This window comes from Chiloscyllium plagiosum, unplaced genomic scaffold, assembly GCF_037043375.1.
Source record: "Chiloscyllium plagiosum isolate Xiang-an unplaced genomic scaffold, Cpla_swu_hap1 HiC_scaffold_34, whole genome shotgun sequence".
Classification (NCBI taxonomy): Eukaryota; Metazoa; Chordata; class Chondrichthyes; order Orectolobiformes; family Hemiscylliidae; genus Chiloscyllium; species Chiloscyllium plagiosum.
The window spans coordinates 44,022,348-44,039,260 of record NW_028270172.1 but is presented as its reverse complement, the minus strand read 5'-3'; the positions used below and the strand labels follow the sequence as shown (position 1 = coordinate 44,039,260).

Below are 16,913 nucleotides of genomic sequence, written 5' to 3'. Positions count from 1 at the left end.
GAAAGTAGACAGTTCCATCCAAGACACAACTCAAGGCTTAAACATGCTGACGGAATATTTAATACATAACTGGTTTTTGCTCTGTTTAGTCCAAATATTATTAGTTGCAAACCAGTGGTAATTGATAGGTGGCTGCTTATAGCAATAGTCATGTGGAACAGGTGGGTTTGGGATCTGGTAATAAATCAAACAAAGAGTTCAAATACCTGCATCCAGTGAATGTTTTTATCTTGGGTATATGTTTGTATATTAGTTGTGTTTGTGTACACAGACGCAGTTCAGATAACTGTGACTGAACCTATGATCCAATACTTTTTTCAAGGGATTTTAAATTGTAAATCCAATACAGCCTTACAGCTTGTAATCTATCATCAGAAACAATGACAGATGACACAAGTCAGAGACCCTGTTGTGACATGTGTATAGCTAAATATATCAAGGAGCCTGTTTTTCAAGTCAGAGTTTAAAATTGAGTGTTAAGGCAAGAGATATGACAGTGTTTGATATTATGAGAATAAGTTTATACATACTGTAGATTTAGTCTCATTTAACAGAATTTATTTACGTGTTTTATTAAAATTCAAAATCAATCTGCAGTAATTAGAACCTGAGCCATAATCTGATATCGATTTATTAAGTATATTAAATCTGAGGAGTCAATGAAGAGTATGTTATCTCCAATTAGCCAAAACACAGAGAGAAGCATTCTTGTGAACCCTGGAGTTGCTCGATTCACCTAGAAGCTGAACAAGTAAAGGCACATTACTGGGCATAGATAGCAAGGATATTATAACTAGGAGTCATCTATAATGTTGGGGGAAAGCTGAATATAAGAGCTCAAACATGTTATGCATATTACCTGGAAATATTTTCAAGGGCAGACCGAAAGGTTCAACTTGTGATTAATGATGGAAAATGACTAAAGTTGTGATTCTTTTGTGAAACTGTTGGCTCTACTTTATGGGTGATATGAACTGTTGAAGCAAGACTAGCCAATAATGTGTCAATCTCAGGTTGTTCCTTCACACATATTTCTTACTGGTAGTTTTCGTCTTTTACAGGTTATGATGATTGCTTTGAATGAATTCCTTTTAATTCCTTGTAGTTTACAAAATCATGAAGGGTATAGACAGGGTGGATAGAGACAAGCTTTTTCCCAGGGTGAAGATTTCCATAACAAGATGTCATGCTTTCAAGGTGAGAGGTGGCAAATTTAAAAGGGATACACGTGGCAAGTACTACACACACAGGGTGGTGGGCATCTGGCACGCGTCACCAGCAGAGGTGGTAGAGGCAGTCACAGTAGATTCATTTAAGATGCGTCTGGACAGATGCATGTGTATGTGGGGATCAGAGGGATACAGATGCTTAGGAATTGACTCGACCGGTTTAGACAGTACATTTGGATCGGCTCAGGCTTGGAGGGCCGAAGGGCATGTTCCTGGGCTGTAAATTTTCTTTGTTCTTTCTTTAAACTGTCGCTGAGTCTCCCTCAGATAAGATTTGTCTTTTTAAAATCAGAGTTGGAGTGAAATCAAAAAACAAAATGCTGCATATATCCAAGTCAGGTAGCATTGATGGAAAGGAGAGATATAGGAGAGATTGAATGACCCAAGAACCAGCTTTACAGAGTCAAGTGGATAGCTGCTGGCAAAACTAAGAAGCTGAGAGGTGCCTAGAGCAGCTTTGCTGTTCTCTGACAGCAAAACGTAATGAAACCAGAAGCATGCAAAATAGAAACCGGGGATGATGAACTCAAATTATCTGGCCATCTATATCTGTTCGTACAGTTGCTAGGTGGTCTTAGCTGAGCCTTAAGATTTATTAATGGACCAGCCGATCAGTGGTCTGTTTAAGGGTTGAAATTGTGCATTGATTTTAATGATTGACATCCTTGCGGTTATATTAAATTATTACTTTTTTGATCTGCTTTTTCATTGTATTCATTTGGACAAGAGTCAGAGGTGTGAAGTAGGGTAAAGCTTCTCTCATTGCAACTACAACCAGCCCCCTCTGGTATATATATGTGGCTGTAAAAAACAGCAGTTTATTTCAAAGCTAATTTTTCATTAGGTGTTTTTTATGATTAATTCAAGATTTGCTGTTGTTTGTTGACCCATAAGTTCTGTGTCCATTATACCCACTCAGTAACTGGGCATGAATGATGCATAATGCATAATGGAGTAAGGAAGGTGTATGGAAGGGGCATAGGAAAGGACAGAGAGTGAGGGAATGTGGAGGCCAAACAGCCTTTAATACAGTTGGACCAAGTCCTAGCAAACTGAGGCAGATCTTTATCACTAAGCACTTGCACTCTGTCTGTAGAGATATTGGGAATTGATTTCACCTCACACCTGCCTTCCCAAAATGTTTGTATTTTCCATGTTACCTCTCTCCGTATTCTGCATATTAATTAAAATTAAGCCATTACACTTCAAGGTCTGATCTCTTGAGTGATTGAAACCAAGTTGCAGTTTTGTTCAGTTTTATCTTCTTATTTTTACAGAATTTGTACAGTTTTCTGGCCCAGCCAAATGCTCTTACTCACCTTGATTTGTCGAACACAGACTGTGCGTTGGATATGGTATGTATTCAAGTAATACTCAAGTAATATTTTAACATGATAATGCCAATGATCAAGGGAAATTCTCTCACCCAGAGGGTTGTAGAGAACTGGAACACATACTCTAAAATGGAGATAGAAATGGAAAACCTCATCACATTGAAGAAATACCTGGAATTGATCTTGCATACACAACACAGCAAGGCAGTGATCAAGCAATGGGAGGTGAAATGAGACCAAGTGCTTATTTGTTGGCTACTGCAGATATATTGTCCTGAACACCTTTTCCTGTATTTATGCTGTGACTGTGAATGTCTATACCTTCAGCTTACTGACTGTATGGAATTACTAATAAATAAGCAAGTGAAGAAAATTGAAAAATGGCTTTCAGAATGAGTTGCTGATTGGAAGTTTTGATTTTATCTGGATAAATATGGTCCAAAGGTCTGTGTACTTCCAACCAGCTCTCTCACTTCTCCTAAACCCCTCCCCACCATCCCTGCATAAGAAAAGGTTCACACAGACTGGGAAAGGGGTTGAGGTGGGTTGGTTTGGATTGTGTGAAATTGCATGTCATGATAAGTGTACACCATGTCTGTTGCCAGTTCACCTCCTATTTTGCCAGAGTGCACATCAGGCTCCATGCACACCGAATAGCTGAGTTGAGGCCATGAAGTGAACAATTCACAACCCCCTTCTGTAACTGGTTATTCGCCAATGATGCATGGTGCCTAAACATTGTGGTAGGGACACCAGGTAAATCCTATGCATAACACATGACCCTAGGATCTAGCCTCTATTACCCTTCCCTGCGTAGAAATAATACTGTACCAGGAATAGACAACCAAGCAGTGATGCTGCTAGGACTGGGGAGCTGGTAGCTATCTAGTTAACCAGCAGTTCTGGTAGGTGAGACATCCTCCCATATGGGGTGGAAGCCATGATCTGGGATAGGTAACAGCCTGATTACCATAAAATTTGGGCTTGGCTGCTTGGCTACCTGGCCTGGCTCAACCTTCTTGTACAGACGTAGAGCAATGCCATCTAAACATCAAAGTGTAGTTTTGGAAAAACATGTTCATTGTTTCAGGACTTTTGTCTGATTGCACTACTGTAGCACTCTTTCGAAAACCTTATTATATTAATGGTGGTATCATTACAAGTTGTTAATACATGAATATGAAACAGCAAAACAATTGACATCACGTAATTTTCCAACAGCATCATGAATTTTATCAATGTACAGCTTTTCTTAATTTGTATACATTTTGCCCGTCCTCCCTCCCTTCCTTTCTTTTCCCCTCCCTTCCTTCCTTTCTTTCTCTCCCTCTCTCTCTCTCCCCCTCTCTCTCTCTCTCCCTCCCTCTCTCTCTCTCTCTCTCTCCCCCTCTCTCTCTCTCTCCCCCTCTCTCTCTCTCTCTCTCCCTCTCTCTCTCTATCTCTTCTCCCCCCCCCCCCCCCCCCCCCCCACCCCCCAAACCCCTTTTTTCTGCTTATCTGTCTCTGGATCCATCTTTTTCTGACTGTTTCCATTTCTCTGGATCAACTTCCCTGCTTAAACTCTTGTCTCTCCATTTGTCCCTTTTGTCTCTGTCTGTTCTGTTCAGTTTTCCCTTTTGTATGCCTATCTCTTTCGCTGCAGTTAAGTATTCCTTCCTGTATTTCTCTTCTTTTGTTCTGTGTTCACTTAGAATCATAGTCATAGAGATGTACAGCATGGAAACAGACCCTTTGGTCCAACCCGTCCATGCCGACCAGATATCGCAACCCAAACTAGTCCCACCTGCCAGCACCCGGCCCATATCCCTCCAAACCCTTCCTATTCATATACCCATCCAAATGCCTCTTAAATGTTGCAATTGTACCAGCATCCACCATATCCTGTGGCAGCTCATTCCATACACGTACCACCCTCTGCGTGAAAATGTTGCCCCTTAGGTCCCTTTTATATCTTTCTCCTCTCACCCTAAACCTATCCCCTCTAGTTCTGGACTGCGACCCCAGGGAAAAGACTTCGTCTATTTATCCTATCCATGCCCCTCATAATTTTGTAAACCTCTATAGGTCACCCCTCAACCTCCGACACTCCAGGGAAAACAGCCCCAAACTGTTCAGCCTCTCCCTGTAGCTCAGATGCTCCAACCCTGGCAACATCCTGGTAAATCTTTTCTGAACCCTTTCAAGTTTCACAACATCTTTCCGATAGGAAGGAGACCAGAATTGCACACAATATTCCAACAGTGGCCTAACTAATGTCCTGTACAGCTGCAACATGACCTCCCAACTCCTGTACTCAATACTCTGACCAATAAAGGAAAGCATACCAAACGCCGCCTTCACTATCCTATCGACCTGCGACTGCACTTTCAAGAAGCTATGAACCTGCACTCCAAGGTCTTTTTGTTCAGCAACACTCACCATTAAGTGTATAAGTCCTGCTAAGATTTGCTTTCCCAAAATGCAGCATCTCACATTTATCTGAATTAAACTTCATCTGCCATTTCTCAGCCCATTGGCCCATCTGGTCCAGATCCTGTTGTAATCTGAGGTAACCCTCTTTGCTGTCCACTACACCTCCAATTTTAGTGTCATCTGCAAACTTACTAACTGTACCTCTTATGCTCGCATTCAAATCATTTATGGAAATGACAAAAAGTAGAGGGCCCAGCACCGATCCTTGTGGCACTCCACTGGTCACAGGCCTCCAGTATGAAAAACAACCATCCACCACCACCCTCCATCTTCTACCTTTGAGCCAGTTCTGTATCCAAATGGCTAGTTCTCCCTGTATTCTGTGAGATCTAACCTTGCTAATCAGTCTCCCATGGGGAACCTTGTCGAACACCTTACTGAAGTCCATATAGATCACATCTACCGCTCTGTCCTCATCAATCTTCTTTGTTACTTCAAAAAACTCAATCAAGTTTGTGAGACATGATTTCCCACACACAAAGCCATGTTGACTATCCCAAATCAGTCCTTGCCTCTCCAAATACATGTACATCCTGTTCCTCAGGATTCCCTCCAACAACTTGCCCACCACCGAGGTCAGGCTCTCCGGTATATAGTTCCCTGACATATCTTTACCGGCCTTCTTAAACAGTGGCACCACGTTTGCCAACCTCCAGTCTTCCGGCACCTCACCTGTGACTATCGATGATACAAATATTTCAGCAAGAGGCCCAGCAATCATTTCTCTAGCTTCCCACAGAGATCTCAGGTACACCTGATCAGGTCCTGGGAATTTATCCACCTTTAACCGTTTCAAGACATCCAGCACTTCCTCCTCTGTAATATGGACATTTTGCAAGATGTCACTATCTATTTCCCTACAGTCTATATCTTCCATTTCCTTTTCCACAGTAAATACTGATGCAAAATATTCATTTAGTATCTCCCCCATTTTCTGTGGCTCCACACAAAGGCCGCCTTGCTGATCTTTGAGGGGCCCTATTCTCTCCCCAGTTACCCTTTTGTCCTTAATATATTTGTAAAAACCCTATGGATTCTCCTTAATTCTATTTGCCAAAGCTATCTCATGTCCCTGTTTTGCCCTCCTGATTTCCCTCTTGAGTATACTCCTACTCTTCTAAGGATTCACTCGATCTATCCTGTCTGTACCTGACATATGCTTCCTTCTTTTTCTTAACCAAACCCTCAATTTCTTTAGTCATCCAGCATTCCCTATACCTACCAGCCTTCCCTTTCACCCTTACAGGAATACACTTTCTCTGGATTCTTGATATCTCATTTATGAAGGCGTCCCATTTTCCAGCCGTCCCTTTACCTGCGAACATCTGCCTCCAATCAGCTTTCGAATGTTCTTGCCTAATACCGTCAAAACTGGCCTTTCTCCAATTTAGAACTCCAATTTTTGGATCTGGTTGATCCTTTTCCATCACTATTTTAAAACAAATAGAATTATGGTCGCTGGCCCCAAAGTGCTCCCCCACTGACACCTCAGTCACCTGCCCTGCCTTATTTCCCAAGAGACGGTCAAGTTTTGCACCTTGTCTAGTAGGTACATCCACATACTGAATAAGAAAATTGTCTTGTACACATTTAAGAAATTCCTCTCCATCTAAACCTTTAACACTATGGCAGTCCCAGTCGATGTTTGGAAAATTAAAATCCCGTACCATAACTACTCTATTATTCTTACAGATAGCTGAGATCTCCTTACAAGTTTATTTCTCAATTTCCCTCTGACTATTGGGGGGTCTATAAGACAATCCCATTAAGGTGATCATCCTTTCTTATTTCTCAGTTCCACCGAAATAATTTCCCTGGATATATTTCCGGGAATATCCTCCCTTAGCACAGCTGTAAGGCTATTCCTTATCAAAAGTGCCACTCCCCCTGCTCTCTTGCCTCCCTTTCTATCCTTCCTGTAGCATTTGTATCTTGGAGCATTAAGCTGCCAGTCCTGCCCATCCCTGAGCCATGTTTCTGTAATTGCTATGATATCCCAGTCCCATGTTCCTAACCATGCCCTGAGTTCATCTGCCTTCCCTGTTAGGCTCCTTGCATTGAAATAAATGTAGTTTAATTTATTAGTCCTACCTTGTCGCTGCCTGCCCTGACTGTTTGACTCACTTCTGTTCTCAGCTGTACCCGTCTCAGATTGATCTCTTTCCTGACTATCTCCCTGGGTCCCACCCCCCCACCTTACTAGTTTAAATCCTCCCAAGCAGTTCTCGAAAATTTCCCTGCCACTATATTAGTCCCCTTCCAATTTAGGTGCAATCCGTCCTTCTTGTACAGGTTACTTCTACCTCAAAAGACATTTCAATGATCCAAAAATGTGAATCCTTCTCCTATACACCAGCTCCTCAGCCATGCATTCATCTGCTCTATCCTCCTATTCCTGCCCTCACTAGCTCGTAGCACTGGGAGTAATCCAGATATTACTACCCTTGAGGACCTCCTTTTTAAATTTCTGCCTAACTCTCTGTAATCTCCCTTCAGAATCTCAACCTTTTCCCTTCCAATGTTGTTTGTTCCAATGTGGACAATGACCTCCTGCTGGCCCCTCTCCCCTGTGAGAACATTCTGCACCCTCTCTGAGACATCCTTGATCCTGGCACCAGGGAAACAACACACCATTCTGCTTTTTCTCTGCTGGCCACAGAAACGTCTGTCTGTACCTCTGACTACAGAGTCCCCTAATACAATTGATCTCTTGGGAGCCGACGTACCCCTCGTTGCATTAGAGCCAGTCTCAATACCAGAAACTTGGCTGTTTGTGCTACGTTCCCCTGAGAATCCATCACCCCCTACATTTTCCAAAACAGCATAGCTGTTTGAAATGGGTATATCCACAAAAGACTTCTGCACTAGCTGCCTACCTCTCTTACCCTTCCTGGAGTTAACCCATCTATGTGACTGTATCTGAGACTCTGCCCCCTTCCTATAACTGCCATCCATCACATACTGTTGCTATTGCAAATTCCTCATTACTTCTATCTGTCTCTCCAACCAATCCACTCGTTTGTTCGTTCTATTTTAAGGCTTCATCTTGTATTTATTTCTATAGCCACAGCTGGCATCGAGAGATACAACATTGGTGATATCCAGATGGGAGAAAGTGCATTGATGCCCTAACTTAGTAACTAGGCAAGACTGAGATATTAGGGACCTTGAGTGACTGGGACAGGGAGAACCCACCTTTGTGGAATTGAGATTACAGGATTTGTGGAGAAAGTGAGGACTGCAGATGCTGGAGATCAGAGCTGAAAATGTGTTGCTGGAAAAGCGCAGCAGGTGAGGCAGCATCCAGGGAACAGGAGAATCGACGTTTCGGGCATAAGCCCTTCAGGAATCCTGAAGAAGGGCTTATGCCCGAAACGTCGATTCTCCTGTTCCCTGGATGCTGCCTGACCTGCTGCGCTTTTCCAGCAATACATTTTCATTACAGGATTTGTGGCATGTTAACTGAGATACAGTCGTGTAGTGTATACATCAGGGTTTCCAATAAAGATTTTCTGCTGGATTCTAATCTGTCCATCGATTAGCTGACCGGCTGATTTGGTCTGATCCACCTTGGGATGTAAGGCCATCATTTCTTCTTGCTCCAACCTTGGCCTCATTTGATTAGCTTTCTTTCCTTTTGGCATTGTAGCTCTTAACTTTTCTCGCCTTAGTTCAGAATCTCTAGTTACCTTAAAGTAAGCAGCCAAATGCCTTTTTAATAAAACCAGGACTTATGCAAACTTGATAACCTTGGAAAACCTACTGTCTGTTCATAGCCAAATATATTGTTCTGTGATTTGAGGATGTAATGCTAGAGCCTTTAGTAAACAAGAACCAACAGCAGTTGCATGCACGATATTCTTACCTACCTGTGTTCCAGCATAAATCAATGTTTCCTGGTAATATGACATCAAATCTTAGTGAAATGCTGTACTGCACAATGTCTCATTGGACCAATCTTTTGTTCATGCCGAAATGCGTAAGCTTATTTCTTGGATTTTGGCATCTTTACAATATTGCACTTGTTTAAAGGGAGTTAAATCCATGGGAAATGATATTTGAAAAGATTAGAGAGGGTTCGCAGGCAGTGCCTGCACACCCATCAGAATTGCCTGTAGGAGATGGAAAATTATATGTTGTGTACCAGCAATTACTGACCATTGTTCCCTGCCAGTTTTACTCCCTGCTGAAAGCCCAGAGGGTGGTACTTATTCAGTTGTTAGGAGCTATTCACAGTCATGCAGCCTATAATATAAATTCTTGAGGAAGGAGTAAAATGTGTCCTCTTTTGCACTTTTGTCAACAGCAGATTGGTTTCGCAGCAGATTAGTAAATCATTCAAGCTGAAGGTTGAATCCAGGTCAGACATTTTGTGATGTTTTTCCTGTGCTGAAGGTGCTATGGATTACAATAGAAACAGAAAATATTGGAAATAATTAGGTCTGACAACATCTGCAGAAAGAAGGAAAGAAAGAGTTAACGTTTCAGTTTGATAACCTGTCATCAGATCTTTCGAGGATTTCCAGTGTTTTCCTTTTTATTAAATTTATGACCTTTCGCTTTTCAATGTAATTGCGCAAGTTGTACACTGCTAAAGGAGATGTCTCCATTCTTTCCAACTTTTTATTCCTTTGAACCACTTTGGATCTATAACACTACTACTGTTATTCTCACCTGGAAGGTAGACAAGCTGAACTGCCTTCTTGAACCACTGCAGTCCCTGTCCTATCAACAGACCAAGATGCCCTTAGGGAGGGAATTCCAGGATTGCATTTGACCACGTAAAGTCCTTTGTTGACCCAAGAGTGGATGAAGTGCCCGATGACTCCCCGCCACATGTATAATTGTGAAGGTGACAAGGGCTATGCGATGCTGCAGGTTTGATTTTAACAATACGCTAGAAGTTTACTTACCCTAAAATGAAGATAAAATAGGATAAAACCAAGCTATTTACTTATGACACAATTTCTAAGATTTCAAAACATACAACAAAATAAAATCTCATCGATCCAAAGCAATCATTTTCCAGTACTCAAACACCAGAGAGATTTCCCTATCACACCTACAGGTTTGACTTAACTGTTTTAACTCTTGGTCTTGAACGTTTGAAAGCCTTTTCCTTTTTGATAAGGTGACTTAGAACTAAACGTGAAAGCAGAGCAGCAGACGTTGGTCGAAATGGACTTTAACAAGGCCTTTGACCAGATTCCACATACCTGTCACCTTCAGTTCATAAGCTGTATTCCCAGTTCCCTCTGCTTCTGCATGAATGTTATCTTTGTATCCTTTATGTTTATATTGCGTCTCCTTTTTCCCCTTAAAATTAATAACTTCAAAGCTTGCTGCATTAACTTGCACCTGCCGTATGATTGCCCATTCTATCAACTGTTCTGTCTTCTTTAGGTCAGTCCACACAGTTCACAGTATTTCAGAGTTTTTTTTTTGTCAACCACAAATTTATAAATTGTATCCATGCTCCCATGTTAAAGTTATCAATTTTTATCAGTGAGAACCAATACCAATCTTGGAAATTTGGGCTATATAACTTAATCTGTCTGAAAAATGACTATTAATCATAAGCCTTGATTTCCTGTGATGTGACCAAGTTTGTCTTTAATCTGCCACTGTCACTGTCATTTTAATTCCACGTTTTCTGATTTTGTTAGCAACCAATTATGGAGCATGTTTTCAAGCACTGTTTGGAAATCTATGTACACTACATCACCTGCTTAGCCTCATCAGCACTCTGTTATACTTCAAACACTAAACCAAATTAGTTAATCATGATTTACCTTTAACTGATTAGCTGAAGAGCATTAATCAAATGGAAGCAGGAGGTGGCCATTCTACCCCTTATCCTAATTTCCTATGCCTTTATCCCTAAAAGCCCTTTGCTGTGAAAAAACTTTCTCGATCCACTTTAATAATTCCTTCCAAAAATCTCAATCGAATCACAATTTAACTTTCTGTATTCCCTAGTTTACAAGCCTGGTTTATTTAAACTGCCTTCTTTACTTACCCTTTTTATTCATAACAACAGTTTGGGGATCTGTTCTGATTGGGGATAGGTTAATTCAGTTCGCTGAACTGCTGGTTTGCAACGCATAATGATGCCAACAGCGTGGATTCAACTTCTGTAAAGACTGAGGTTACCATGAAGGTCCCACCTTCTCGACCTCCCTCCTGGCCTGAAGTACAGTGACTCTCAGGTTAAATCATTTCTTTGTAATGAGAGAGCAGCCTGTGGTCTTCAGGGACGATGATGATTTTTCCTATTATTTCGAAGATGTAGTGTCCAGAATACTACCGAGTAATTCTGATATGATCTAACAAGTGCGTAGTTATAGAGTTTTCTGTTTCCTTCATCATATTGTGCATCACTAGTGATAAAGACTAATGTTACATTAGCCTTTTTGTTTATTTTTTGTACTGGACTAATGTATTTCAATGATCTGTATGTGAACTCCAAAATCTCTTTTTCTAGCTTTTCACTATTTGAAAAATACAGGAGCCATCCTTTTTTATCCAAAATGGATGAACTCGCGCCTTACTGTTATTGAAGTCCATCTACCATGATTTTGCCCACTCATTCATTTAATTCATAAACGTCTCTGCAATTCTTTTGCTACTATCTGCATTACATTGGCATTGACACACTTGGATAGATAGCTACTTATTGTGTTATCTAAATTAATACAGTTCAACCTGGGGTCAAGGAGAATATTTCTGCTGGAATGTTTGAAACAATGTTCTAGCTGGATCTGCCCCTGCCCTATCACCTCTTACAACTATAAAGAGACCATACCTTTTTTTTTTTCAAAATATGAACCAAACATGAAAAGAATGGGCTTGGCTTTAAAAAGGGGAAAATACAAGGGTCTGTTTGCAATTTTGGAGCTAACTGGTGCCTATGAAACAATGTCACTTTTGTGGGCAGATGTCAAGGCAAAGAGGCACTACCTTGTGTTCAGGGCACTTTGCTGTCCAGAGTCAGATTTTGATTGGTAAGAGTTATGTGCTCAGAGTTCTATGTAGTAATATCTTTCTGATTAGTTTGGCTGTACAGGCTGTTCTGATATAATGTGATAATCCTGTTCCTGTGCGATCCTGCATTATAAGAAAATTGCATAGTAGCAGCACCATTTTAAACTAATGGGATAGGAATCGTGTTATAGCCAAGATCGGTAAGGAAAGTTTGTGTTCTATAAATGATGGTCTAAATTCTTCAATTGTGTTATAACCATTTCGCGTTGAAGAAAAGTGCGTTAGAGCAGAGCCGACTGTAGTTTATCACAAACCCTGTGAGGGGGAATGATAACAGCAGAATACTAAAGGGCCCAGCTGCTATCAACCTCAAAACCTATCTCTTTGTTCACTTGCTATGAAAATTTGCCTTCATTAACTCTATCAAAACAGCAAGGAAAAACTACTTTGATTTGCTAAGGAAAAATCCTAAAATCCAAAGGGAAAAGAAAGACCTGGAATTCAACTTAACTATCTGAATTAAAGACTGATCACTGCTGTGTGGATAACATCAAAACATCATTGAAGAATCAAAAGGAATGTGAAACCACCTCATTTAGCTTTGGGGTTTTGAACTGGTGAAATAGAACTCAATATTTATGGGGTTTTTGTGCGTCTGGGAATTTCTAGAAGGGGCAAATCGAAGTCATGCTAATTAATGATCCTGTCATTTCATTCTTGTTAAACTTTCAAGTGTTAGAATAAATGGCTACTTTTCATGTTACTGAGGAAAACCGAGTATCGTTTGCTTTTATCTTGAGTAGCAGTCAGAGGCAAATTAGGCAAACAATTTGGTAGCTCCATTAAATTTTAAGGTTTGTTAGAACGCTGGGAATTATGGGGCTTGGTTTCCAGTATATGACTTCATTGAGTCATGACAAAGTTTAAGGGCTCTTCCTCTCACAAGGACAATGTCAGTTTGGGTATAGAGTTGTAGGTAATCGAGGATAAAAGGACAGGCACCAACTTTTGCATAGAAATGAAATGACACTAGACATTACTGAAACCTTTCTGCAGATGGAATTTGGGAGGCAATAACCTAGTGGAATTGTTGTTGCACTAGTAATCCAATGAACTAAGTCTTATTCTGCAGTCCCAAGTTCAAATCCCACCATGTAAGATGGTGGAATTTGAATTCACTAAAAATATATAGACCTGAAAGTCTTAACAGTGACCATGACACCATTGTCAATTGTCCAGTTTAAAACAAAAACACCGGTTTATTAACATCCTTTCAATGAAGATTTGATTTATTGTTATCACATGTACCTGAGCACAGTGGAAAGTTTTGTTTTGCAAGCAGTACAACCAGATCATAATGTACAAGGACTCACCAATCATTGTGTATTTGTACAGATTGAGGCATACAGGGCTACGGCTGCATTGGAGGTACATAAAAGTGAGATCAACACTAGATTTGAAAACCTAGAGGTCCATTCAGCAGTCTAATAACCCAGGGAAGAAGCTGTTTTTTGAACTTGTTGGTACATGTGTACAAGCTTCTGTATTTTCTGAACATTGCCATCCTTATCTGGCCTGGCCTGGCCTACATGTGACTCCAGACTAACAGAAATGTGTTTAACTCTTGACCACCTTCTGAGATGGCCTAGGAAGCCACCCATTTGAATCCAAGGGATGGACAATAAATGATGGCCCAGCTAGTGATGTCCATATTCCACGAGTGAATAAATTCTTTTAAAAAGAGATGTCTCTGACAAAAATACTAGTGATCACAAGAGTCAAGTTTATGAATTAGCAAGCAACTTAGAAGTGGAAATACTGAGAAGGCAGATATAATTTGAACTACTAACAAAGCAAATAGTGAGACATTGAAGTCAATTAATATTGAGTGACAATTCAAGTTAATAAATGAAACTGATTGAGTTAGAGCAGGATATGAAAAGAATGGAAATGGATTTGGAAAAACATGAACTAGGAATCAAGGAGAAAATCAAAGAAAAACAATTTGAACTTAAAATGATGCTTTTGGAATACGAGATCTTAGAAGCCAAAGAAGGTTGTCATGAAGAAAATGCTAGTCATAAGCATTTCCTTACAAGATTTTAATTTAAGTTTGTACAGGCCCTACCAGAAAAAGGATGTGGAAGCATTCTTTGACATCTGATAAAACAGCAAGACAAATGATTGATTGAAAACTGGATATTCCCCAAGCCAAGTAAATTGACATGTGCAAATACATTGTCAGTAAGGATTATAATAATGTAAACCAGGCTGGTCTGATGCATTCAGGTAAGGTTTTGGAATTTGAGGAAACAGTCTGGATGAACCTACATTAAATTTGAAAGCATTAGATTGTAAAGCAAACTTCTTGTTAACCGGCACCTTTGGGACCAGGAGTGTGCCAGTTGATCAAATATTCTGGATAATCAAGAGGCCCACATAATCAGCGTAAAGGCACACACTAAGTTATAGAAACGCCATTCTGTTGGGGACAGATATACACATCACTGATCCATTTTACTTACAGCATCAGTCATTTAAGTAATGATACAATTTTGTTTTAAATAAAATTTATTAGCAGAGAGCCTTCTCACTCACATTCCCAACTGTCAATTGTATGTACATGAGTAATAGTCGATCTCATGTAAATGTCGACCCCCTATTTTTGGCCAAATAACCTGGAACGTTCCATATATCTCATGTCAAAGTTGACCTTCGTTCTTCACAGGTAACAGATCAATGTTTATGAGTCAGTGTGCCGGCCGTCACATCCTGCTCTGGTTTTCCAGTCTGCCGGTTGTTCTGCTCTGCTCCCGGTCTTTCAGTCCGCTGGCTGTTATGTTCTGCTCTGGGCTTTCAGAATTACCATAATTCTTTTTGTTTTTTCTTTATTCATTTACAGATCAGTTGGGCTTCTGCTGATGATATGGCATGAATTTTGACGGGCGTGAGTTTCAGCCCCTCAAAAGTAGTATCCATGTAATAGTCAGCCGCATAAATTTGACCTTATAAAGTAGTCAAAAAATTTGACTATTACTCAAATATATATGGTAGTTTACATAATACAGTAAATTTCGGAATATGTGTAGATAATTTTTGCCAGTTTATGAAGAGTGCTGGTCATAAGATATTGTTAAAACGTATGCTGTAATTTTGATAGGTTGATACAAGCATTTGGAGTAAATACTAAGTATGAGACTCAGAACATTCTCTGAGAATTTAAAACTCATTACCTTTTCTAATAAGAACCAAGATTATACTGGGTGACTGAAAGGGTTGGTGGGGAAGAAAGGGGCTACAAGGATCGAAATGGAGAAAAAAGAAGATATAAGGTAGTGACAGGGGAGAGAGAGAGAGAGCTGAAAGTGGGGTAGGGGAAGAGGTTTCGATGGGAGAGAAAATGGAAGCTGCAAGAGGCAATGGGGAAAAGTTGTGAGAGGGGGAGGCTGCAATAGGTGGCAGCTGAAAATGTGTTGCTGAAAAAGCGCAGCAGGTCAGGCAGCATCCAAGGAACAGGAGAATCAACGTTTCGGACATAAGCCCTTCTTCAGGAATGAGGAAAGTGTGTCCAGCAGGCTAAGATAAAAGGTAGGGAGGAGGGACTTGGGGGAGGGGCTTTGGAAATGCGATAGGTGGAAGGAGGTCAAGGTGAGGGTGATAGGCCGGAGTGGGGTGGGGGCGGAGAGGTCAGGAAGATGATTGCAGGTTAGGAAGGCGGTGCTGAGTTCGAGGGATTTGACTGAGACAAGGTGGGGGGAGGGGAAATGGGGAAGCTGGAGAAATCTGAGTTCATCCCTTATGGTTGGAGGGTTCCCAGGCAGAAGATGAGGCGCTCTTCCTCCAACCGTCGTGTTGCCATGGTCTGGCGACGGAGGAGTCCAAGGACCTGCGTGTCCTTGGTGGAGTGGGAGGGGGAGTTAAAGTGTTGGGCTACGGGGTGGTTGGGTTGGTTGGTCCGGGTGTCCCAGAGGTGTTCTCTGAAACGTTCCGCAAATAGGCGGCCTGTCTCCCCAATATAGAAGAGGCCACATCAGCGGATGCAATAGATGATGTGTGTGGAGGTGCAGGTGAATTTGTGGTGGATATGGAAGTGTCCCTTGGGGCCTTGGAGGGAAGTAAGGGGGGAGGTGTGGGCGCAAGTTTTGCATTTCTTGCGGTTGCAATAGGTGGCAAGAGAGTGAAGCTACAAAAGATGAGGCATTGAAGGGAGGTTGAATGTCAGAACAGGTTTAAACACTTCAACAAAAGAATACTCTGCTAACTAGGAGCCATGAAAGCTTGAAATCATTATGGTAATGAATTGCTTGCAAATAATTTCGGAATCTCTATTTATGGCTACATCTGTTCAGGAGCTCTTGTATGAGGAAGAATATATTGGATGCTATTGTGAAAAAAAGACCTAGCATACAGTTCATTTATATGCAGTACTAAGGTGAAAACTGCCAGATTAAAAGTGTCTGGTCTTGTGCATATGCAATGAAAACGCATTGGCTGTTATCTTACCCCAGTCTGTAAAAGGTGGTGTTTACATTGCTCATTGTCTCATCCATTCCTTAATCTTGAAAATTTGAACAACTAGAAGAAAAACAGTTTATTCCATTCTATATAGTCCTTAAAAATGTCCCTCAATACTATTTGAAATTACACTAACACTTTTGGACCCACAAGCTCAAAAGTAACAAATGCACAAGATCACGTGCAAGTTTCCTTCCAAGCTATACATCACCCTTACTTGGAACTTATCACTGTAGCTTCACTTGCAGATTCAAATCGTTGAACTGCCCTCCTAACAAAACTATGGATCCACCACACCAAATGGACTGCAGCACCTCACCTCTCTATGCCAGTTAGGAACCCTTTATTGCACATGCTGTTTATCAGACCACCTGGAACA

General features: G+C 41.0%; 1 protein-coding gene across 8 annotated transcripts in view; it reads left to right on the top strand.

Moving 5' to 3' along the window:
* Positions 1 to 16,913, top strand: part of LOC122564345 (F-actin-uncapping protein LRRC16A-like) — a 472,988-nt gene that overhangs the window by 257,088 nt on the left and 198,987 nt on the right. For all 8 annotated transcript variants that reach the window (XM_087978643.1, XM_087978642.1, XM_087978641.1 and 5 more), the window contains exon 14: positions 2,507 to 2,584. In XM_087978643.1, coding sequence (XP_087834769.1) covers positions 2,507 to 2,584 — 78 coding nt within the window. The remainder of the gene's footprint in view (positions 1 to 2,506; positions 2,585 to 16,913) is intronic.